General features: G+C 42.7%; 1 protein-coding gene across 10 annotated transcripts in view; it reads right to left on the bottom strand.

Annotated features, from left to right (window-relative positions):
* Nucleotides 1–25,072, bottom strand: part of LOC131126946 (supervillin-like) — a 45,169-nt gene continuing 20,097 nt past the window's right edge. For 4 of the 10 annotated variants that reach the window (XM_058069440.1, XM_058069441.1, XM_058069433.1 and 1 more), the window contains exons 13-40: nucleotides 24,237–24,492; nucleotides 23,960–24,007; nucleotides 21,670–22,249; nucleotides 19,526–19,976; nucleotides 18,566–18,698; nucleotides 18,182–18,238; nucleotides 15,596–15,673; nucleotides 15,070–15,223; nucleotides 14,509–14,604; nucleotides 13,109–13,189; nucleotides 12,861–13,041; nucleotides 12,620–12,792; nucleotides 11,555–11,710; nucleotides 11,326–11,462; nucleotides 10,528–10,675; nucleotides 10,307–10,452; nucleotides 9,792–9,967; nucleotides 7,776–7,923; nucleotides 7,429–7,708; nucleotides 7,164–7,315; nucleotides 5,800–5,905; nucleotides 5,505–5,712; nucleotides 4,261–4,394; nucleotides 4,002–4,157; nucleotides 3,778–3,921; nucleotides 3,595–3,716; nucleotides 2,464–2,619; nucleotides 3–942 (exon numbers count right to left, since the gene is read on the bottom strand). In XM_058069440.1, the coding sequence (XP_057925423.1) occupies nucleotides 856–942; nucleotides 2,464–2,619; nucleotides 3,595–3,716; nucleotides 3,778–3,921; nucleotides 4,002–4,157; nucleotides 4,261–4,394; nucleotides 5,505–5,712; nucleotides 5,800–5,905; nucleotides 7,164–7,315; nucleotides 7,429–7,708; nucleotides 7,776–7,923; nucleotides 9,792–9,967; nucleotides 10,307–10,452; nucleotides 10,528–10,675; nucleotides 11,326–11,462; nucleotides 11,555–11,710; nucleotides 12,620–12,792; nucleotides 12,861–13,041; nucleotides 13,109–13,189; nucleotides 14,509–14,604; nucleotides 15,070–15,223; nucleotides 15,596–15,673; nucleotides 18,182–18,238; nucleotides 18,566–18,698; nucleotides 19,526–19,976; nucleotides 21,670–22,249; nucleotides 23,960–24,007; nucleotides 24,237–24,492 (4,744 nt within the window). In that variant the 3' untranslated portion in view covers nucleotides 3–855. Of the gene's footprint in view, nucleotides 943–1,862; nucleotides 1,885–2,463; nucleotides 2,620–3,594; nucleotides 3,717–3,777; nucleotides 3,922–4,001; nucleotides 4,158–4,260; nucleotides 4,395–5,504; nucleotides 5,713–5,799; nucleotides 5,906–7,163; nucleotides 7,316–7,428; nucleotides 7,709–7,775; nucleotides 7,924–9,791; nucleotides 9,968–10,306; nucleotides 10,453–10,527; nucleotides 10,676–11,325; nucleotides 11,463–11,554; nucleotides 11,711–12,619; nucleotides 12,793–12,860; nucleotides 13,042–13,108; nucleotides 13,190–14,508; nucleotides 14,605–15,069; nucleotides 15,224–15,595; nucleotides 15,674–18,181; nucleotides 18,239–18,565; nucleotides 18,699–19,525; nucleotides 19,977–21,669; nucleotides 22,250–23,959; nucleotides 24,008–24,236; nucleotides 24,493–25,072 lie in introns of all 10 variants that reach the window. The other 6 variants (XM_058069436.1, XM_058069442.1, XM_058069443.1 and 3 more) reach the window with 6 other exon arrangements.

Genomic DNA, 25,072 nt, shown 5'->3' with positions numbered 1-25,072 from the left:
TAGAAACCAGTTAAAAATATCACATATTAATTTTATTAATTACATTTTAATTACATTTACTTAATTAATATTATAATTTTGGTGGTGTCAGAAGTGCTTAAATTTGGTTAAAAAACGACACAAAATGATGATTGATGCATACTGTTTCAGACTACCTGGATAATACATATTTTGATGTAAAAATAAAACCCATCAGGCAACTGTCATAGGATTAAAAGTGCTTTAATGACACAAGAGAAGTTTGGATTCTTTGTCTTTTTTTTATCCCAAAGAAAGTCTTTGAAAATACCCACTAGAATTTCTTTGTATAAACTGTACACAAAACACAAAAAGGCACTATACAGATTCCTCAAGCTTCTTGGACACCATCAAACCTTTAAATTACAACGTCGGCCTCACAACATATACACACAAGCTGACGTGCACACAAAGCACAGCATGGATGGTACTCTGACACCAAGCGTCCTGCAGTGTTTGGAGGTGCCTCAGGCGGTCATTTTTCTGAAAATCCAAGTCATGTCTAAGTCTTTGGTGACAAGTCGTGTCTCAAGTCTCTTCCACCTGTAATGATCACATTGTCATTGGCTATTTACTGTTCGCTTAGCATGTACAGTATCCACACATGAAAAGAATGAACGCCTTTGGCATTCAAAACTGTATTTCACTGCTGTTGAACAGTTGAACACAATGTTGGCAATAACATCAAATAAGTCCAAGTCACAGACTCGAGTCCGCGTCTTGGATTAACATGTCCTAACACCGACCAGGAAGTACATCTCCAGTCTTCATGAAAACTTCCGCCACCTCTTCATGTCTTTTAGTGCTCTTCTTTTTCATTCTTCAGTCAAACCTTGCTTAAAACAGTCCCTTGGCTTTCTTGAAGTTCACCTGTTTCCACCCTGGTAGACGTTCATACTCCTCTCTCGTCATCTCCAAAGCCTCCTGCAACGGACGCAATGGACACGAGACAAATAAGCAAAGGACATGTACTGTATATATACAGTATATTCTATTTTTCTTACTTTTAGTTTTAGTATTTGTATTGTTTTCATTCTAACTAGCTCCAATGTACTTTGCGAGAAAGCATCTCAATTCTTCTGCACAATAAAACATCTTTGAACTTAGAATTTTGGAAATACAATTGCATCAAATGACATTTAACATGACATTTAAGAAACGTTCAAAGAAAACAAAACCATGTACAGTATTTTTTTCATAATTTCTTTGATGTTTTCTGAGTAGATTAATCCGTAGAAATGCCAGAAAAGTTTCTAATGTATAAAATATCGGTATGCAGTACAACAATATCATATGTAAATGTTGTTATGCTTGTTCTCTGTTGTTTTTCCTCTGTTAAAAACAATAAAAACACAATTGTATATAATTATACTATGAGTATGGGTCTAAAATGACAGCAACGATTCAATGCAATGGTTCCAAAAGTGATACAAGCCAACATTCATATTCATTCCAGTGTTTATGTGGGAGAAAATACTTGCAGCAGTGTGACGTGTTATTTTATTTGATTCTGTACATTTCCAAATATACTGTACTTTTCATGCTTCACCTCATACCGGGGTGCAGTGATTTTGAAAACAAAAGGCATTCATTCGGGAGGAAGGTGAGCGTGAAAAAGAGTGTAGTGCAAGATTGGATATAAGAACAGTACTAGTATATAAAAACACCACCAAAATATACCCCCCATGGGGCATTTCCTTCTTCATTCCCAAATCTCAACATTGGTAATAGTGCAAACATGCACAAAAACGTGCCCCCCCGCCACCACAACCACCACCACCACCACCATAAGTGAAAATTGAAAGTGGATCAGCGAGGAGAAAGACGATGATATCTAATCTTACCTCCATCCACCTACCACATGGTCTGCAAAGTGAGAGTTGAATGACGTTAGGATGGTTTTTGAATGAGGCGTTCAATGACAGGATAAAATGTGCTGAATTACAGTTGCCCGATTGACCGTTGACCGTAGTGTTATGGTGTTTATTTGGTAAAACATACCAAACTAGCATGAATCTGAACCTGAAATCTCAACCTGAAATATGCAATATTTGAATGTAATTGCTCGGTGAAGGGCTGCACTGCGGTCGAGTGGTTAGCGCGCAGACCTCACAGCTAGGAAACCCGAGTGCAATTCCATCCTCGGCCATCTCTGTGTGGAGTTTGCATGCGTGGGTTTTCTCCGGGTACTCCGGTTTCCTCCCACATTCCAAAAACATGCTAGGTTAATTGGTTAAATCAAGTCCCTAAGTGAGTATCTGCAGAACATTGAGCAGAAGAAGAGGCAGCTGGAAGAGAATGTGGACTCTCTAACACAGAGATGGCCGAGGGTGGGATTGAAAACAGGTCTCCTAGCTGTAAGGTCTGCGCGCTAAGTGCTAATAATGGTACCCTTCATAACTTCACTGTACAAAATGAAACATGTAAGTGAGAAATAGACCTGACCTCAAAGTCCTGGTCAGACAAGTAGATCTCCAGACGGAGCGGGTCCACGCCCTCGGGAAGAGGCCGGGCCTGCAGCTGGGCCAGAGGGAAGGTGTTTTGACTGAGGCGGGCCAACACATCCTCCACTAAGATGATCTGGTTGCACACCTCCGCCTCCTGCAGCAACGACAAAAACACAACATGCAGGTAAGTTTGCTGTTCATGCCCTGCAAAATGTTAACCTCAGTCAACCGCCGAGTCCTAAACTTTGTTTACATCTACAAAATCAAGCCACCGCTAGGCTCTCCAGTTAACGGCAGGTCAAAAAACACATCGGCATGAAGAGCTGTGGCAACCTCATGATGTTCATTCATTCATTTTCTACCGCTTATCCTCACAAGGGTCGTGGGGGTGCTGGAGCCTATCCCAGCTGTCTTCGGGCGAGAGGCGGGGTACACCCTGGACTGGTGGCCAGCCAATCACAGGGCACATATAGACAAACAACCATTCACACTCACATTCATACCTATGGACAATTTGGAGTGGCCAATTAACCTAGCATGTTTTTGGAATGTGGGAGGAAACCATGCAAACTCCACACAAAGATGGCCGAGGTTGGCATTGAACTCGGGTTTCCTAGCTGTGAGGTTTGCTCGCTAACCCTAATAATAATAATAAAAAAAAAAAATAACAATAATAACAACAATAATAACAATAAGAATAATCCATAATCAATAATATAATAATACATATTAATATTATTGTTATGTTATATATTTTATAATAAATAATATATTATTATTATGATTATGTATTATATTTTTAATACATAATTTTGAATTCTTTTGACTTTGAGGGAAGCAAAAACAAAAGTATATATTTATATATATATATTTATTATTTGTATTTATTATTATATTTTATTATTATTATTTATGTTTTTGGAATGTGGGAGGAAACTGGAGTACCCGGAGAAAACCCACGCATGCACGGGGAGAACATGCAAACTCCACACAGAGATGGCCGAGGGTGGAATTGAACCCTGGTCTCCTAGCTGTGAGGTCTGTGCGCTAACCACTTGACCGCCGTGCCACCCTGTTGTGCAACTAACTATTCATCACTATAGTTGCATATAATAAGCGTACTACTGACCCTCTCAGTGATCTCAGCAACGTCCTCCCGGTGCTCCCAGCTGGGGAACATATTGGTGAAGGTGAGCGGCTCCAGTCCAGCGTGGATCAGGTAGGACTTCTGAGGATTCTTGTCGTTCTTCTCTGCAAGAAACAGTTTTTAAACACGACCCTTCTCATTCAACGACAGATAAAAACGGAGTACCTTTGCAGTACTGCAGCACCGTCTCCATGCCACACTTCCTGTCTGCATCCCAGCGGATGTGAGCCGAGCCGGTGTTCTCGCTGTCCTGAGGCCACCAGCCCTGCCACAGGTAGACCTCATGGAAGTTGTCCACTAGGAACAACGCTGTGGATCACACGGTCCGGACTCTTTAGTCCAACATGTCTATCTTCCAAACCAGGAGAACCTTCATGTTTGGGCCTCACCGGGTTGTGCCGCATTGTAGAGCTCTTCTTGCAGGAAGGGCAGCGAACTGACAATGTCTGGAGCTCTGGACGGGTGGAAGAACTCTGTAGCCACAAACTCTCCTGATGTGCTGCTCAACTGGAAGAGTCTTGGAGTGAAGTTGAATTTTCCCGGATCTGAAAAGGAACAACAAGGAATAGCAACTCCTTTTATCAACTAGAAATGTATGACTGCACATGACAACAATGTATCCCACTGGGCATCATTCCCAATCACTACCTTGCAGCATGCAGTCATAGGCCTTCCTGTCCTTGTGGCCCAGAGCTTCCCAGAAGGCCGGAGGCTCCATGCCTTCGTCACACTCGTAGATGCTCACTTTGCTGCTGCTGTGGAGGCCAGCTTCCAGAGGACATCTGAGCAAGACACACATATCGTATTTTCTGGACTATAAGTCGCTCCAGAGTATAAGTTGCACAATGCCAAAAATGTATAATTAGGTAGAAAAAAACATACATAAGTCGCATTTTTTGCATTCATTCATTCATTTTCTACCGCTTTTACCTCACGAGGGTCGCGGGAATACAACGTAATTTGAGTGCAACTTCATGGAGCATTTTGTAGAAAGTAAAAATAAGAATAAGGAAAAGGATAAAAATAAAACAAGGAATAACAATATAAATATAAAAGTGGCAGGTGCTGTTCAAAATAAGTGTAAATATATGTACATCAAAAACAATAACTTATACAGTAACAAGATTGCAGTAACCAAAATGCGGAATTTCAGTAAACAAAATACAATAGTGCAATAAAAATAATAATAATAATAATAATGCAATAGTACTGAAAATCTATCACACTCTAATGCACTCTAATTGGAAGTTGCTGCTTTTTATGAACATATATGCATAAAAGCAGGCTTCTCTACACGTCACTGCACATCTCGCTACAGTAAGGAGCTCCATGAGCGAAAGGATGATACATCCAAAGTGTGTGAAGGACAGATATCGTCCCTAACCCTTTCTGCAGAAATGAGACGCTTTAATAAAAACTGATCCAAAAAGCCTGTACAATAATTAATTAGGAATGTCTGATAATAATCAGCTTGATATAAGCATCAAAATGCAATATCGGTTGTACCCTAGAACTCGCCCATTAACGATAACGATTTACTCCAGTTTCCTCCAACATTCCAAAAACATGCTAGGTTAATTGGCCACTCCAAATTGTCCATAGGTATGAATGTGAGTGTGAATGGTTGTTTGTCTATATGTGCCCTGTGATTGGCTGGCCACCAGTCCAAGGTGTACCCCGCCTCTCGCCCAAAGACAGCTGGGATAGGCTCCAGCACGCCCGCGACCCTTGTGAGGATAAGCGGTAGAAAAAGAATGAATGAATGACCTTCAAACTGCCTGAATTCAAAATCAAAAATCAAATGCAAAAACATTTCCAATACGCGATTGTGACACTTCTGAGGCTAACTAAATGAAATAAAAATGTAAATAAATAAATGAAAGCAAACCCACTGTTCTTTGATCCTCAGGGCCGCCATGTTGCCCACGCTGCGGGTATGCGGTTGTGTCTTACAGCCGTGCCACAGGTAGATAACCGCCTTGTTGACGCTGAGCAGCATCATGGAGCCTCGCGAGCGCAGGCTGCTGCAATGACACGCCACCTCCAGTAGGTGGCCTTCCGCGGCCGCCTCACCCCGCACACAGTAGAGACGCCACTCGCCTAATGGAAATAGACACGGCTTGTCACAAAGCAGTTCATGAACCGCCAAAAAAAAAAAAAAACGACAGGAGAAAATGTCTTGTTTACTTTGGATGTTCTCCTCCTCCTCTTCCCGCTTGCCGGCGTGAACGATCATACCGCCATTGAAGCACTGCAGGAAACACGGAGGCTCTTTTCCCTGCAGCACTTGGACCTTTTAAACATATAAAAGTACAACTTTTGTACTTGCTTTTCGGGTTTGTACTGTATGTTGTATTTAATACAGAGATCAGTATAAGTTGTACCCTATTTTTGGCCAGTAACGGAACTTACACAGTACAGTAGAGTACATACACTACCGCTCAAAAATTTGGGATCACTTGGAAATGTTTTTGTCCAGTCTGAGATCTGGCTTTTTCTTGGCAATCCTGCCATGAAATCTGAAGTCCTGAAGTGGCCGCTTCACTGTTGATACTGACACTGGTGTTTGACGGCTACTATACTAAAGTACACACTCTCAGATATTTGTCTTCTTGCACAGTTGTGCAGCGTTTTTCTGTCCTTGTTAGACCCAGTTTGTGCTGCTCTCTGAAGGGAGTAGTTAACAGCATGGAGCTGGATGTAATACATGCGTCGTGTGTCCAATGTAGCTGTCATAACACTCGTAACAGATTTGGTACACAACTATTGAGGATCTACACTACCGCTTAAAAGTTTGGGATCACTTGGAAATGTTTTTTTGGAAGTCTTTTTTTTTTGTCCCGTCCAGCCATTGGGGCAGATAGTATTGTTGATCTAAATGCCCTTACATGCTAAACAGATTTGCTCTGTGTCAGGAAAGGTGTAGGCTACAACTTCCCTGTACCATGAAATATTATTTGCCGTTATTTCATATTTTTGTTATGCGTATTTGGAGCGACTGGACCGGAGCAAGAAGAAAAACAGAAAAGAAGAGGAGAAACTGGGGTGGGGGGGCAGTAGAGAGGGAGACAAAAACAGCAGCAACAAACAATTCCCATAACAACAACAGTGACAAACAGGACTGCATCAGTTAAATGTTCTTGCACAGTTGTGCAGCGTTTTTCTGTCCTTGTTAGACCCAGTTTGTGCTGCTCTCTGAAGGGAGTAGTTAACAGTATGGTAAGAAATTTTTTTACATGGCTTTTATAATCATCTATTAGCCTTATAAAATGATGAACTTGGATTAGCAGCCATACCAGGAGATTGATGCAGAGGACTGACAGTTGATCATAGTAGGCCTCTATGCAAAAATGTACATCCTTCTTTGAAAATCATCTCATTCATTTTCATTGTTTGTGAAATGGATAAAAATTGTTTGTGAAATGCATGAAAATATTTTTCTTTGGAAAACAAAGAAATTTGCAAGTGATCCCAAACTTTTGAGCGGTAGTGTATCGTACAGAAACACTTTGTGTTTCTGTTTTTGGCTGCATTCAGGTCCACCATCCTACCTGAGCCCCTCTCTCTTCATCCAGCTCCACCGTCATCAATGCCGATGTTCCTTTTTCGCTAACGGTGGAATGTCGGCCTTGCCAGAAGAAATAACAACACTGCTCTCTGCCGGGTCCTGTGCTCCTCACTTCCGGGTTGTGTCTACGTCCCACTTGGAAAGAAGAAAAAAGTCAGTAAAATAACTAGAAAATACTAAAAAATAACAAAATAAGAACTAAATAAGAACTAAAATAAATAAACAAAAGTGTCAGAGTTGTGGCTAACCTGACGTGCTGACCATGTACTTCCACTTCACCACGTAGGCGTCGCCCTCATGGAACTGTCCGATGCTCTGGCGCGGTAGGCGGCTGTAGTCGAACTCCAGGATGTGCCACACGTCCACAGAAACGGTGCTGATTTCCTGCGTCCTCATGCGGTCCTCTGTCTCCACCGAGCCGTGTCCGCGACCAACGTTGACGCCGTCCAGGATGGTGGCGATGGATGACTGCAGCAGCGGCAGCATCAGGCTGGCATCGTACGGCCGGCACTCCCGCCCTGTAGCCTTCTGGGAAAAAACAAAGACAAACTTTTAGTGGATTCTGTTTTTGTACACTATGATCTTTGATGCTAACCTGCTGTTCTGGTACCAGCTCGCTGCCTTCGGTTGGCGACAGCGGCTTCACTTCAGTCCAGTCCACAAACTTCTCTTTGAACAAGATGGTCTCATTGTGCTCTGTCAGTCTGCCAAATATGGCCCAGTCGGGTCTACCCTGGCCCTTCCTGTGGAGGGACGGTCAGAAAGATGAGCAAGACTCTCTGTGGTTTAAGGTGCACAAGTACTACCTAGTACTAGTATTTTCCTGAAACCATATCCCAGAATGGTCATCCGTTGTAGTTTCTATGGAAAAGGCAGCAGTTCTTTAATTTTGGCTTTGGATCCGGATAATTTCTGCCGGTTAGGCTGACCCAGACCACTTATGGTACCAAGCCAGATCTTGAAGGCCTACATTCAGTCGTTCTTAGATTCTGGATGTCATTGTCTGAAGTATTTAAGAATTGGTTGGACTTAGATTTCTTGTAGTTCTTTTAAGGCTAATTTGTGTGTGTGATAAAAAAAACAGATATAAGAGATATATATCGATATCCTAGTTGGGGTCGCGGCGGTATGCTGGAGCCTATCCCAGCTGAGTTCGGGCGAGAGGCGGAGTACACCCTGGACTGGTCACATTCATTCATTCGTTTTCTACAGCTTTTTCCTCACGAGGGTCGCGGGGGATGCTGGAGCCTATCCCAGCTGTCTTGGGGCAAGAGGCGGGGTACACCCTGGACTGGTGGCCAGCCAATCACAGGCCACATATAGACAAACAACCATTCACACTCACATTCATACCTATGGACAATTTGGAGTGGCCAATTAACCTAGCATGTTTTTGGAATGTGGGAGGAAACCGGAGTACCCGGAGAAAACCCACGCATGCACGGGGAGAACATGCAAACTCCACACAGTGATGGTGGAATTGAACCCTGGTCTCCTAGCTGTGAGGTCTGCGCGCTAACCACTAGATCGCCGTGCTGCCCTGGACTGGTCACATGACTGAGTCAATTTTTTGGACATTTTTTGCAGGGTTTTTTTTGTGCTAGGATCTTCACCTTTTGATCAGCTGATGAAAAGCCTATTTCAGTGGAATGGTTGTTAATTGCGTACTCAAAACGTTTTGTGTCTCACTCCCATTTCTTCATTTTGCATTTTGAAACTCTACTTAAGATCCAACTGTAAATTTTTGCAATTTTGATTCGGAATGACAAACAACTACTGAATTATCCGAATTATAAGCATATTTTTTTCATAGGTTGGCTGTTCCTGAGACTTATACTCCAGAACGAATTATAAATGAAAAAAATGTTTTTTTCTACCTAATTATGCATTTCTGGCATTGTGCGGCCTACATGTGCTCTGTGATTGGCTGGCGACCAGTCCAGGGTGTACTCCGCCTCTCGCCTGAAGACAGCTGGGATAGGCTCCAGCACCCCCGACCCTCGTGAGGATAAGCGGTAGAAAATTAATGAATGAATGAATGGCCTTGTGCAACTTATAAATGAAAAAAATGTTTATGTTACATAAACACGGGACACCTTTTCTGTTCGATAATTTTTTTGTTGTGTTAGCATATCTTACACCTATTCAGCCTGTTCTCTAGTCTTTTATTGTTAGAATTTGCCTTCCAAGAGGACGTAATGTCTGTTTTGGTCAAGTAGTTTGGAAAATAAATTAACCACAAAATATGCGACTTATACAGCAGTGCGACTTATGTATGTTTTTTTTCTAACTAATTATGCATTTCTAGCATTGTGCGGTCTATATGTGTCCTGTGATTGGCTGGCGACCAGTCCAGGGTGTACTCCGCCTCTCGCCCGAAGACAGCTGGCATAGGCTCCAGCACCCCTGCGACCCTCGTGAGGATAAGCGATAGAAAATGAATTGGCCTTGTGTGACTTACGGTATGTTAAAACTAAACACATCATTTTGGCGAGCAAGGACCAGGCAAGAGAAGCCTAAGTTCTGAAGACCCATTCATGGTCACCGTGATTTTCACAGCGTCATTCCAGAGCCTTTAAAGAGGTTAATAACAACCCAGTGTTGCACATACCTGGGAATGAGGGTGTTGCAGCTTCCAGGGTCCAGCGGGTTGATGTCACAGCAGGTGTAGTCAAAGGTGCCGTTCCAGAGGTGCTTGGCCAGCTGGAAGGCCACCTTCCTCTGTGCCAGCGTCACCTCTTTGCCATGCCATACGTACACCTCACTGCCAAAGTCCAACACCAGCACCTGGACCAGAGGTACAGTATTTCATAGAAGTCACATTTTAATTAAACAAGCTCATTTTAATGTTTTTAATAATCAATAAAAATGTCTCCGTGACAGAATGTAACAGTAGAGTAAAAATAGTTTTGGCATTGATGTATGAATTTGCTCACTACTGCCCTTCTTGTTGCTAGGCAACACATTCAAACTGGTGCAATATTACCTCATGATAATAATAGTCGTGCTAAGTATAGGTGGTCTCATGTAGCTACATAAGGTAAGCAAAATATTAGAAACAAGCAGTATAATACAGTACAATTGTACACCACTGCGAGCTACAATCATAATAATAAACAATAAAACCTCTTTGGATGCCAGCAGACAACAGCGAGGGACCTTCCCCCATTCATCATCATCGGGGACCAGTTTGTCATTCAGCAGACGAAAGATGCAGTTGGTTTCCACAATGGCATTCTCAAAATGCTCGTCTTCCTCCGATGGACCGGCAGCTAATCATCACCCAGACAGGAAATACGGTTATTTACATTTAACTCTCTAGGTTGTCATCTGTAGGACGCTCTTACGTTGGTAAGGGGTCTGTCCTCCGAGAATGGTCCAAAACTGTTGGGAATCCGGACTCTGAGGGTTGACCCCTTCCTCGATGGTTTGCACTTTTCTGGCCCTGCAGCCGAGGTCCTTTTTTGTCTGGATGAACGTGGCCAGATCCATCGCCTACAGCCGCAAAGTAAAGACTACTGTTGAATGACCACATCACTGACACACAATGATGTACACCTGTACACGCTGACTGCCCGAAATAAGGAAATATTATACTATATTCAGTTTTCCATGTGATTAGAGCTGTACGAAATTAAATCAAATCAAATCTAGAGGTTTGCAAAAATAAAATCATCATAGTTAATAATCATTTCTGAATGTTCGTAAATAGGCTTTTTTACTCACAAACATTTAGCATTTAAAACTAGTCTCATAAATAAACACAAAAATATGCTTGCTGACTGTATTGTTTTAAATAATGGCCATAGTTTCGAATTTGATATAATTTGGGGCTGCACGGCGGTCGAGTGGTTAGCACGCAGACCTCACAGCTAGGAGACCAGGTTTCAATTCCAGGTTTCAATAAAAATGTATTTCTATCTGTAATTAAATGCAATAAATTGTGAGTTAACAGTGGCCAAAATGTGATCAATTGCGATTAAATATTTTAATCAATTGACAGCCCTAGTTCTTAACCACAATTTAGTCATTTTAAATGTTGAAGGCATTTAATGTAATGTAGATCATGGTACTCCAAAATAACCAACAGTTAAATTATATATATTTTGTAATGATGAAAGATAAATATGAATAATATATGTCACCTTTGCCCTTTCGATGACATTACTGAACTCTCCTATCCACACAAAGCAGTGCTCAGGCGTCACCAGCAGGAAACAATCCCCACTGTTCAGCGACGATGCTCTGGGCTCGACTAGTCGGGTCTGAACGTGGCGCCGGCCTGCAGAGAGCCATCATACGGAGCGGTGTGGATTAGACAGAAGCCGTACCGGAGAGCTCACGTTAGCGGTTTGTGATGGAAGAGGGCCTGACCTTTCACCTGCAGCAGCATGAGGTTCTTGTATGGGACGGCACTGTTGTTGGACATCTGCTCTGAGATGTTGACGCTGCGTAAACTCACACTGCTGAAATTCTCTTTACTGGCCAGACCTGCCAGGGCAGCCTCTGAGTATTCTGAGCTTTTAGTCACTGGAATGAATATAATACACAATTAAAAAACATCTCGGCCCAACATCTTATGCATGTTCAAATGGTAATGGTAATGGTTTTATTTCATTTGAACATGCATATGTCACATATGTCATTGTATGGTCATATCACCTTGTACATCGGTACGAGGTGCATTATTAAAAAAAACAAAAAAAAAAAAACAAAAAAAAAACCTTAAACTGTATTATGGAAAGCAGGAAGTGAACAAATGTAATAGTCACTCAGTTGTAATCTGATGCATGATCAAATGGTAATGGTAATGGTTTAATTTCATTTGAACATGCATCAGATTACAATTGAGTGCATCACATAATCAGTTCCCAGTTCCACATGTCCAAAAGGAGTAGGAAGAAGCAAAGCTTATTAAATCCTACCCCTCCATCTGGTACTTTTACAATCACTAACTGTTACATTTGTTCACTTCCTGCTTTCCATAATACAGTTTAAGGTTTTTTCTTTTTTTTAAATAATGTACCTCGTACCGAAGTAGGAGGTGATATGAGCATCCAATGCCATAATGGGTACCATAGTAAGTGTCAATATAGTGATATATATAGCACATCATGACTGGTTCAAGACTCTTCATCCTTGTATTTAGCAAACATCAACTGCTTGTATTGTTTCTTGAATTGGCTCATCGTTGTGCATTGTTTGAGGTCCTTACTCAATCCATTCCATAGTTTGATTCCACATACTGAAATGCTATGGCTAGCATAACGTAGAAATAAAACTATTACCATTACAATTAAGAATGTTTAAAAAACACTATTAAATAGGGGTGTAATTGTACACATATCTGGGCTAGTTTGACCCTGGAACTGATTATTTTCATGGCTGTTGTTCCCGAAGAAAAAGCCAACTAATTTGGTAATCTTGAAAAATACTCACTCCTCTCCGTGGACATCCTTTTGCTCTCCAGCTGGGCCACATTCAACCTCTGCTCAGTGTACTCGTGTCGGATGTCCTCCCGGGCGGCCAGCATCTTCAGAGGGTTCCTGGAGGCCTGGACGTTCCTGGAGGGACGTACCGAGCGCTTGTGCTGCACCATGGCCGACGTCAGCCTGTTTGAGTTAGGCGGCAAGTTAGGACATGTGATGCATCATGAAAAGCTGCTATCCAAGGTGCTCACTTGGGACCCTCCAGAGAACCAAATATGGTGTCAAAGTCTTCGCTGAACTCGATCCGGGTGGGGATGTGAGGGAAGTCGGCTACGTGACGATAGAACTTGGAGAAGATCTCATCGTCAATCTTCATCACTTCCTTCACCGCCTTCTCTGTGACCGTTAGGGTGGTCTCCTGCAGGTCTGCCACTGAGACACGGAAGAATGTGGTGATGATGTTGAGAGCTTTTTTAATGAGTTGGTTGGTGGAGACTACCTTTGCTGTTCAGGCGTCCAAGGAAGGTCTCCAACTTGTCGAGTTTCTTGTCTGACTCCATGTCGGCCCTGGCTTCAATTTCTAGAGAGGAACCACATTTCATTTAGGATAAATCTTGTGGTTCTACTCTAACACAGCCAAGCATGCAGGGTCCATATGACCACTCTTTTAGGTTACCAATATGGCTGCCTTCTTGAAGTACCTTCTGCTTGAAGGTACATTAATGGACGAAGGCGGTTACTAGGACCAAGGATGAGTACAAATACCCAGTACCTGGGAATCGCCACTGTACCCCACTCCATTTTTTTTAGGAAGTCTGGGTCACAGGGGGGTACTGTCATGCTCTATGTCCGTTGTTTTTTTCTCACTTTTATGCATTAGTTCTGGTTTCCTGTTCTTATTTTGTTATACTTCCTGTGTTCTCTTTACAAGTCAGTGCACTTTCTACACTTTCCTGGGATGAGTACAAATACCCAGTCCCTGGGAATCACCCCGGTACACCACTCAATTTTTTTTATTCTGAACTTTAGGAATTCTTGGTTACAGGGGGGTACTGTCGTGCTCTGTCAGTTGTTTTTTTCTCGCTTTTATGCATTAGTTCTGGTTTCCTGTTCTTATTTTGTTATACTTCCTGTGGTGTTCTCTTTTTTAACACTTGCTGGATTACAAGTCAGTGCATTTTCTACACTTTCCTGGGGATGAGTACAAATACCCAGTACCTGGGAATCGCCCCGGTACCCCACTCCATTTTTTTTATTCTGAACTTTTGGACGTCTGGGTTACGGGGGGTACTGTCGTGCTCTGTGTCAGTTGTTTTTTTCTCTCGCTTTTATGCATTAGTTCTGGTTTCCTGTTCTTATTTGTTATACTTCCTGTGTTGTTCTCTTTTTTAACACTTGCTGGATAACAAGTAAGTGCATTTTCTACACTTTCCTGGGATGAGTACAAATACCCAGTACTTGGGAATCGCCCCGGTACCCCATTCCATTTTTTTAAAATCTGAACTTTAGGACATCTGGGTTACAGGGGGGTACTGTCGTGCTCTGTCAGTTGTTTTTTTTCTCGCTTTTATGCATTAGTTCTGGTTTCCTGTTCTTATTATTCCTATTTATCTTACTAAATAAAGCATTACTAAAGATGTTGGCTGTGAATGTTCATTCTCACATGCTTGTAATACTATCTACTGACTAGTTTTGGTTGGTCGTTTCTACACACCAGGATACGTCCAGGCATCAAGTCTCATAATTAAAAGTGACTTAGAAACATGTAGGTTGTATTTTACCCATATACTATAAATATGACTTATTTTAAGCATCCCCCTGTGGCTTCTCTCTGGTGCTCCCTCGCATTGGTGCCAGTGGTACCCATCTCTAACAAGGATACATTTATCAGACACGCACCTTCTTGAGGTTTGCCAACAGCCGCCATGCCACTCTTGAGCTTGGTGGTGACTGGCGACAGGATGGGGGCGATGACAGAAGAAGATGCAGCCAGGCCTTGGGATGCGTGGGAGGAAGCAGATGGGACACGTTCAGAAGCAAAGTCTTACTTAATACCATTAAAATACCATTTCGGTTTAGAAATCACTGCTTCAGTACACAGTCACAGAACCATTGTAGTTTTAGTGATGAGTGATACTGCTACTGACCGAATTGAACAAAAATGTAATGTTGATCCAGTTACATACAGTCCCTTGACTCCCTTGACCCTCTGTAGAATTATTAAACAAAGAAAAATTTTCATTCATTATCAGAGTAAGACATTTTCAACAATTGTATTCTTCCGACTTTGTGGCAACAATCTGGTGACTATTTTCTGTTCCCATGGAACAACGCAACATTTATTAAGAGTTGCTTGGAAGAGAACAGTTGTCTAAACCTCAAGTTGAGTGTAACTTGCATACTTTTCCCCAATAACATGCTTGGACATAAGTAATATGTTTTTTTTTGTATAGTGCTGACCTTTCTTGACCATGCGTGCGGCCACGGTGTACTGGCCCGAGTCGTTGGCGGCACCCTTCCCCTTTGTCTTCCAGGCATCTTCTCGGATGGTGATCATCTGCTTCCTCTCCTCAATGGTCATCTGGGCCTCACGTTCCTCTCCCACCTTGTACTTCTAATAATACAAAGCAGATGATTCATGTTTAGCTGGTGTGCATACAGAGATGCGGATCATTCCAACTGTCAGTTTTAGCTTCAGCAGGGGGGGATTTGGTTGGAATGATTTTAGGTTTATCTTCAAAAGCCTTTTTGGATTTCCTGTCTGGAGCTAAACCAGAATGCCGCATTACTGCAGACCAAACACACCAGAGTACACCACGTCCCACTAAGAGCTGAGGGTAACTTCATCTCTGAGAGCAATTACTCATGCAGGAGCAGCGTCCAACCAAGCAGAAGATTTGATGCAGTCAAGCGAGGCAGGCAGACACCATCTCATCTCTGCTTGTTCATCAAGCCATGACAGGTGGAGCAAAGTGGACGTCCTTACCTGGACGTGGTGGTCACTGTACTGACACTTTTGGCCGAGGGAGAAAGGAGGAGAGAAAGTGGAGGAAAAGACAGGCTCCTGAGGATGGAGAGGTGGATGGATGAGGACCAAAAAGGAAGGAGAGGACAGGTGACACATAGGAGGTGGGCTGCAAAGCCGTAACAAAAGTTTGACTTCCAATCAAATAGTCTGGATGCCTTGACGTGCGTTTTGATTCGGGTTCAGTTAATGACTGTACATGCATTTTACCGACACCGGCTGCACCAACACACCACGTGTTAGTCAGTTAGTTAGTTAGTTAGTATGCAGAATTCTGCAAAAACTCCGTAGCATGAATTTTCACCTTTTTGATTTTTAGTTAACATAAAGGGGAACTGCAATATTTTTGGGAATTTTGCCCATCGTTCACATATTTATTTCCCTTTTCTGTGCATTTTAACAAGAGAAAACAACTTAGTATTAGCTAGTTAACAATGAACATCATTGGGACACACCTATTTCAACCCTCTAGATAAAACCTCTTGATATACATGCTGTGATCACGCATTAACACGTACACTGATAATAACATACATAACATAATGTAACGTAACGTGACGTAACATAACGTTGTGTAACATAAGATAACGTACCGTAACGCAACGTAACGTAACATAACGTAACGTAACATAACATAACATAACGTAACGTAACGTAACGTAACGTAACGTAACATAACGTAACGTAACATAACGTAACATAACGTAACATAACGTAACATAACGTAACATAGAGTGGAGAGCGAAACAATACAAGCAGTTGATGTTTGCTAAATACAAGGATGAAGAGTCTTGAACCAGTCATGATGTGCTATATATATCACTATATTGACACGTACTATGGTACCCATTATGGCATTGGATGCTCATATCACCTCCTACTTCAGTACGAGGTACATACTGAACAAAAAAAAAACTTAAATTGTATTATGGAAAGCAGGAAGTGAACAAATGTAACAGTTAGTGATTGTAAAAGTACCAGATGGAGGGGTAGGATTTGATAAGCTTTGCTTCTTCCTACTCCTTTTGGACATGTGGAACTGGGAACTGATTATGGGATGCACTCAATTGTAATCTGATGCATGTTCAAATGAAATAAAACCATTACCATTACCTTTACCATTACCAGGTATCCACTCTTCCGCCTGTGGATTGCTAGCGAGTCATCTTGCTAGTCCACCAGATAAATATATAGCAGAAGGGCAAAAGCTCACTTGATCTTGATTTTCAATATGAGTACAAACCGATATAACAATATTGCTGTAGCTTGGTTAATATATAGGTGGCATTTTTTGTTTGTTTTTTGGGCTTTAACATCATAATAGGTTCAACATAAGCTAGCTCATATTAACTCGTATTAAAGGGAAAGAAATATGTATTTATGTTTCACACAAACATTGTGAATGATGGGCAAAACTGCAAACAAAAAGTGTAGTTCCCCTTTCACCTCCATTATGTCTCCCAGGCGCAAGGCAGATTCTTCTGATAGCAGTGTGTCGAAGGAAAGTAAAGTGAAAAAGAGAAGTGAATTTAAATTCCCACAAAGCGACGCTTGCTTGGTCCAAGTCGCCGAAATGCGGCATAAGATAAACATGGTATCTTTGAACATGTGAAAGCATCTGCTCCTATGAAATAGACAGTGATAAGACAGCAATGCGACGATCTCATTAATAAGACTTCTTACATTAGATTGGATCTCATTTGATTGTTATCTAGTGAAGTGTCTGATTGGGTTGATTTAATGAATTGTCATGCATTTGCTGTCATTACAACGACAACACTGCATAAAAAACTTGAATGTCCCTTAACCCTTAGATGCACGAGTGACTGGACCCTACACTCTTCCATAAGTGGGTCAAAAATGACCCATACTAGAATCAATGTGTTTTTATGCCAATTTTGCCATTTTGGTTAGGAATAATCACTTGTATGATATTTAGTATTATATTTAGGACCACACAAGAATGATTTCATGTTAGAAACATCTTCATTTTTCACTTTTTTACATCTTTGAAAAAGAAAATGACGCCTTACAACAATAGAAAATGTGAGGATCCATTGTGTGTTGCATAACGGTAAGTTAAAAATGTGAATGGCATGATATCAAAATATGATTTTTGAGGAATACCTGGAATATGAAATTATTAAAAAAAATTCATTACGAAGATATTTCAAGAAAACAACCTGACCGGGTCATTTTTGACCCATTTATGGAAAGTTGGAGTAGTAACACAAAAACAAAAATTTCTTAAAATGTATAAAAGATAAGTTAAAATGTGAATGGCATGATATCAAAATATGATTTTTGAGGAATACCTGGAATATGAAATGATAAAAAAATTTCACTACGAAGATATTTCAAGAAAACAACCTGACCGGGTCATTGTTGACCCACTTTTGCATCTAAGGGTTAAACCGGCATTGGTCCCATTCCAAAAGCCATGCCAGCGCTCCAGACTAGCAGCCAAAAGACCGAGGAGGTGCTTTATTCATGCTCAAACATGATTGGACAAGGCAGCTTCCCACTCTAGGAGGTGATGGAGCTTACCCACAGCTGCTCTGACACAGACACAGAGGAGTAGTCGTGGACGACCACCGCTTCCTCCTGGAGGGAGGGGACACAAGGGGTGGTACGAGAATTGGGAGATGGGGTTTGAGGGCGGGGGATTGAGGGGTACCCCCGGGGGCATTTAAAGTGGTATCTTTGCTTGCAGAATGCTAATGTGGTTAATGACATTAGAGTTTATAGACTTATTGGAACCAAAAAGGGGGAGCACATCACCCCAATTCTGGCCCCCCTGCATTGGTTGCCTGTTCGCTTTAGGATTGATTTTAGGATTTATTGAATTAGCGCTTTTAAGTTCCCTTTTAAAGGAAAAATTATTCAAATAATTATTATGTTGGACATCCAGTATAACAAATCCAGACATACCTTCTTCTGTTGGGTCTTCTCCGCATCCCATTGCTGAGTCTGCTGCTCTGCGGACGCCACCTTCACCACTTCCTGTTTCTTGTTGATCCTATTTTTCCAGTCCTCCTCACCACTCTTCTTCAGCAGTGCCACCCTGACATGAGAAAAGAGGTTTTGCTAAATAAAAGGAGCAGAAACTGGCTAGCTATCTGTAGGGATCATATCATTCATTTTCTACCGCTTTTCCTCACGAGGGGGCGGCACGGGGGGCGAGTGGTTAGCGCGTAGACCTCATAGCTAGGAGACCAGGGTTCAATTCCACCCACGGCCATCTCTGTGTGGAGTTTGCATGTTCTCCCCGTGCATGTGTGGGTTTTCTCCGGGTACTCCAGTTTCCTCCCACATTCCAAAAACATGCTAGGTTAATTAGCGACTTCAAATTGTCCATAGGTATGAATGTGAGTGTGAATGGTTGTTTGTCTATATGTGCCCTGTGATTGGCTGGCGACCAGTCCAGGGTGTACCCTGCCTCTCACCCGAAGACAGCTGGGATAGGCTCCAGCACCCCTGCGACCCTCGTGAGGAAAAGCGGTAGAAAATGAATGAATGAATGAGTCTACTAGAGGACATTCTAATTATTTCTGTAAAGCTACATTAGTGCTAACAAAACTAACAAAATCATAATTTAATAATTTTAATAATAACAATGATTTTTTTCCTCCAATGAGATGTAGTCTGTGTGATTATGCCCCCCGCCCCAGACCCCTATTAACATATAAGTATATCTGACAACAAGAAATCCCGTAAGGGTGAAAAAGCAGGTCACACAAGTGAGTGAGTAGCGCTGATGTGTGGGGGGGGGATGACTGAAAGAAAGTGTGTCATGGTCTCCTTACTGAGCTTGAACAGAAATAACTAAATCAAGTCATCCTCAGTCTTACTAATGGATCCTAACCTAGATAGTGCGGCTTTGTCCCTCACCTCTCCTTGATGGACATCTGTTTGGTAGACATGCCGTGCAGCACACGGTCCCCAGAACCTGTGGGGGACAGCAGGTCTCCCGAATAGATGCTGAGCCTGTTGTAGTCGTCGCTGTGGTCTAGGGGCAAGGACTGGGACTTGACTAGCGTCTGGGGGAAGGACTGAGGTTTGGGTGGTGTCCGTGGAGGCACTTGGAGTCTGGGCTTCTGGAACACTTCTTGAGGTTTGGGCTGGCTTTGTGGGGATTGAGTCAACGGTTTGGGATATGTGGGCGGGGGCTGGAGTGGCTGGATGTACACCTGGGGTTTTGGAAGCTCTGAGAAGGGTTTGGGAGGGGTTGGGGGAGGCTGGAGGACGGGATGCGTTTGCTGGATGCTGGACACGTGAGACGTTGTCTTGGAGGACACTTTGGTGATGGCAGGCCTCAGTGATGCTGGGACATCCTGCAAATCTGAGAAGATAATATAGTCAAACCTTGGTTTTCGTAAAAAAAAAACATTGGTTTTTGTACACTGTCTTGGTTTACATACAACAAATTACTTTCCGCGTTTAACCTGTATCGTTCCGTGCAAGCGAATACCCCAAAAAGGCACTTTATGTATGTGTTGCTGACTCAGCCACTAGAGGGCATATTTGCCTTGTATAATATGCTGTGATATGATATGTTGTGATATATTGACAAGTCTGCGATTCATTCATTCATTCATTCATTTTCTACCGCTTATCCTCACGGGTGTCACAGGGGGTGCTGGAGCCTATCCCAGCTGTCTTCGGCCGAGAGGCGGGGTACACCCTGGACTGGTCGCCAACCAATCACAGGGCACATATAGACAAACAACCATTCACACTCACATTCATACCTATGGACAATTTGGAGTCGCTAATTAACCTAGCATGTTTTTTTTGGAATGTGCGAGGAAAACGGAGTACCCAGAGAAAACCCACGCATGCACGGGGAGAACATGCAAACTCCACACAGAGATGGCCGAGAGTGGAATTGAACTTGAGTCTCCTAGCTGTGTGGTCTGCGTGCTAACCACTTGACTGCCATGCAGCCCATGTCTGCAATTCATTAATTAATTCATTCATTTTCTACTGCTTATCCTCACGGGTGTCACAGGGGGTGCTGGAGCCTATCCCAGCTGTCTTCGGCCGAGAGGCGGGGTACACCCTGGACTGGTCGCCAACCAATCACAGGGCACATATAGACAAACAACCATTCACACTCACATTCATACCTTTTGGACAATTTGGAGTCGCTAATTAACCTAGCATGTTTTTTTTTTGGAATGTGGGAGGAAACCGGAGTACCTGGAGCCACACAGAGATGGCCGAGGGTGAAATTGAACCCGAGTCTCCTGTCTGTGTGGTTTGCATGCTAACCACTTGACCGCCATGCAGCCCACGTCTGCAATTCATGTACTTCTTATTCTCATTTGGCTCATTTGATTGTCATTTATTTTGTTAGTAGTTAGTAGGATTTTGTCAAAATAACTCAATTGATTTAATGGAGAGGTGAAGCATGGTGCAAGACTGGATAAAGGTGCAGGTCTAACTTCTTTTGGTACGTGTTTCTCCATTTCTAAGTGAATAACGAATGCATCGTGATGGTGAAACGTTGGCAACACAATTGAATGGAGATGGTCAATGAAGATGTACAATTGGGTGCTGTTGCAGATTAAGATTGATCACCTTGACTTAACATTAGCTAATAATGATCTGTCTTTTATTTTCTATGTGAATGAACCCTCCTAATCACAGCAAGACGAGCTGTGCAGGTTCGAATCCTCTTCAGGCTAGTTAGGCATGTATAAATGACAACTGCTAAACCAATAAGGAGATCACAAACAACACATCCGGGGAAAGGGTTTTTCTCTCTGCAGGACAAAGGGATCCACGAGGCATATAAAAATGTGCTAATGAGATTCCCTCTCCCTCTCTCTCTCTCTCTCTCTCTCTCCGTGACACCCAAATCAAATATAACCACCCCCTTCCCTGTCCGTCCCCCAAGCAATCATGCATTGAAGCATAAGACAATGAGAACTGTCCTCCACCCTTTCTCGGCTTGCCTTTTGTGTCCACTCACATCACACTACCTCCTAGCTACCTTAATGAGTCTCCTAGTACCTTAAGAAGTCTCCTACCTAAGAGTCCGACTTGGATCCGAGTACTGCCGTGACCTCCTTCCTCTTTACCCTCCTGTCCGAGGGCTACCCGGCCGGGATGCGTCTCCGACTCGGCTGTCAAATATTGAGGCTGAGGATGCTCCCAGGTGTCCTGCTTCCTCTCCCGGCTGTCCTTGATTTGGGAGTGCCGGTCCTGCTTTTTCCGGTTTGTGACTCCCCCCCTCACTTCCTCCTCTGCCTCCCCCTGATGTCTGCAAGCAGGGGTAGCCCCCAGCCTCTCTGAGTCTGAGCTCTCCGGGAGGAGAGGGGAGGAGTCTGCCTCCAGCTCAGGGTGGCCGGGGTCTCTAGTCTGGGTCATGGAGAAATACCTCAGCGCCCTCTCCTGGTGGATGTTAGCGGTGCCGGGGGATTGTTGGTGGGCGGGGATGTGAGGGATGGAGGTGGCGGTCACGCTCCCTCCATCGGCAATGATGCTGCTGCTGCTGCCTCCTGGCGTCATGGTTACCGTGGTGAGGGAAGCTTGGGAGGTGGCAGCTGCAACGGAGTGGACCACCGAGGCAGGGAGGGGCTCCAGTTTGATTGGACTGCTGTGTTTCAACTAAAACAACACAAATAAAACAACACATTATTAAAAGTGACAGTGCTACGTATACAAGCTAACACGGTGTGGACTAAAGCCTAGAACAGCTTCCACAAGATTCCGCAGGATTTAGGTGTCTAGATTATTTGTCCATTTGTGAAATCAGGGGTCAGTTGTTCTAGTTCTTCCACACCAAACTCCTCTGTGCATGCCGCTAGGAACAGAAAACGGCCTTCCACAAATTGTTCAAAATACATTGCTAAGATGAAGAATCCAAAGTTTTATGTCCTTCCACTTTTGTCCGTATAGTACAGATATCACTGTTCGTCTAATTCAGGGGTCTCAAACTCAATTTACTTGGGGGCCAATGGAGCTCGGGTCTGGGTGAGACTGGGCCGCATCAGGTTTTCCAAAAAAAAACAAAAAAACGCATTTATTAAAAACAAAGAAAAATTAAAAAACTTCGCTTTGGTTCCAATTTTCTACAAGAAAAGCTCTGATAAAACATAAATAAAACATCTGTTCTCAAATATCTTACTTTTTATTTTTCTACACAAAATAAGATGAAAAATAAATAAACAAATCAAGAATAAAGAAAATCAATCAATCAGTAATAAATAAATAAATATAATAACAATAATAATAATAATAAAACGGCAAATAATAAAAACTATAGAAACCACATATAGTTGGTGGGTAGACAAATTATTTTTTTCAGATTAAAATGAACAAAGCATTATTAGAGCCCTGTAGACATGACAAAACACGACTATAGTCACATTTATACTCTTTTTATTTAAAACATATTGCGCAACTGCAGGGTCTTGAGACCACATGCTGACTCGCAAACTAGAGAGCTAGCAACCTAAACGGTAGCCTTCAAGTTATTTCCATTAAACTTAAATAGCCAAAAACTTACCACTTCCACACGGATAGGGAGGATAACTATTAACAGTTATTTAACCTTTAACATGAACATTAATCAAACGTAATAATTTTTTCTGGGTACAAGATACCATACAGCATCCATATCAAACTTGCGCGGGCCGCACTAACATTAAACTTTCATATCAAGGCGGGGGCCTCAAACTAGTGTACTGTGGGCCACATTTGGCCCGTGGGCCGCGTGTTTGAGACCCCTGGTCTAATTCATTCATTTTCTACCGCTTATGCTCACAAGGGTTGCGCGGGGGTGCTGGAGCCTATCCCAGCTGTCTTCAGGCGAGAGGCGGGGTACACCCTGGACTGGTGGCCAGCCAATCACAGGGCACATATAGACAAATAACGAATTTGGAGTCACCAATTAACCTAGCATGTTTTTGGAATGTGGGAGGAAACCGGAGTACCCGGAGAAAACCCACGCATGCACGGGGAGAACATGCATACTCCACACAGAGATGGCAGAGGGTGGGATTGAACTCGGGTCTCCTATCTGTGAAGCATATCTGCTTTTCTAATAATTCCAATAATAATACATATAAGAACACTAATAAAAAATTCCATAACAATAATAAGCCAGGCAATGTTTGCAAGTCTATCCTAAGTTCTAAGTCGCTTGCATTGCACTCAACAAGCATCCAAGCCAGCGTCACATGACCACACACCTGTCATGTGACATAAACAATAAGGCTACGGGAACTACGCAGCTTGTAAATAAAGAAATGTCAAGCTTGATATCAAGTGCATTCATTTGGCATCCAGACCAGGGCAGGCTTTTTAGGACCTTACATCTTCTTCCTGTGTGGCCTCAGGGTGGCTGACAGGAGGCTCAGTCACCTGGGAGGACACCAGCCAGTGTTTAATGGAAACCAGTGAAAACTAACGGAAATACAGTGAATCCCATGCAAATTTGTGGATTTTTGGAAAGAAAAAACAAGCATATTTTTGATGTTTTCCTACACATTTTGATTTCATCTCAGTCGTTATAATAATGTATGCTTCTCCATGTATTCTCCAGTATTGTTGAAGAAGAGCCACTGTGACGGAATATCTATGCAAATGTTACCTTCTCTACCTCCTCCTGAGTGATGGGCTGCGTCTGAAAGCGGGCGTGAGCGCGGCGCTGCCGAGTGTCCCCGACTCGGGTCACCCCGGGCGGTTTGTCTTCGGGGTGGGCGAGCCTGTTAAAGAGGGCCATCTTCTCGGCCAAGCTGAGCGTTGACAAGTCGTCTCCCTGCATGTCTTCATCTGTAGGGTCTTCTTTGGGGGTCTCATCCTGGGGCTCCTGCACTCCTGGACCTGGTTGAATGGAGGCCTGGATGCTGAGGAGCAGACCAAAGTCAAAGTCAGATAGGAGTCGGTGATATGAATGCAGTGCAAATTATTGTAATCTGGAAAATTTGACTTTTTCTTTGTGGTTCTTTGACCTTTGTCAATGTTTCTGACATGCGAGGAACGTTGCAAGGAGGAGTACTGTAGGGGAACGTGGAGCATGTGTGACTTATTGCTCAAACAGCAGCTTCCTGCCCCTATAAGGTGCATGAAGCAGCTCATGAGTGGGCAGGGAGGGGAGGACGTAAACACTTTAGTGGTGTGACCAGTGGGGGTGGCGACACAGAGCGTGGAATGCAACAGTTTACTATCTGGTGAACATCATGGCCTCTGCAGGGCCTGCTTACTTTGCATACCGACTTAAAAACTTTAAAAAAATTATTTTCAGTTGTGTTGTCATTGACTAATATTTGAATATTGTTATTGAAATACTTTACTTTATATGAATATAATAATATAAAAACTTTTTGAATATTTAAAGGGGACCTATTATGTTAATTTTTCAGTCCTTTGTAAATGAGTTGTGGACTCCTATAGAGCAACTACACACAATAATCAGTACAGACAGCT

The sequence above is a fragment of the Doryrhamphus excisus genome, chromosome 1, assembly GCF_030265055.1.
Source record: "Doryrhamphus excisus isolate RoL2022-K1 chromosome 1, RoL_Dexc_1.0, whole genome shotgun sequence".
Lineage (NCBI taxonomy): Eukaryota > Metazoa > Chordata > Actinopteri > Syngnathiformes > Syngnathidae > Doryrhamphus > Doryrhamphus excisus.
Note: the sequence above shows the minus strand (reverse complement) of the source record. Positions and strands in the feature narration are given on the sequence as shown.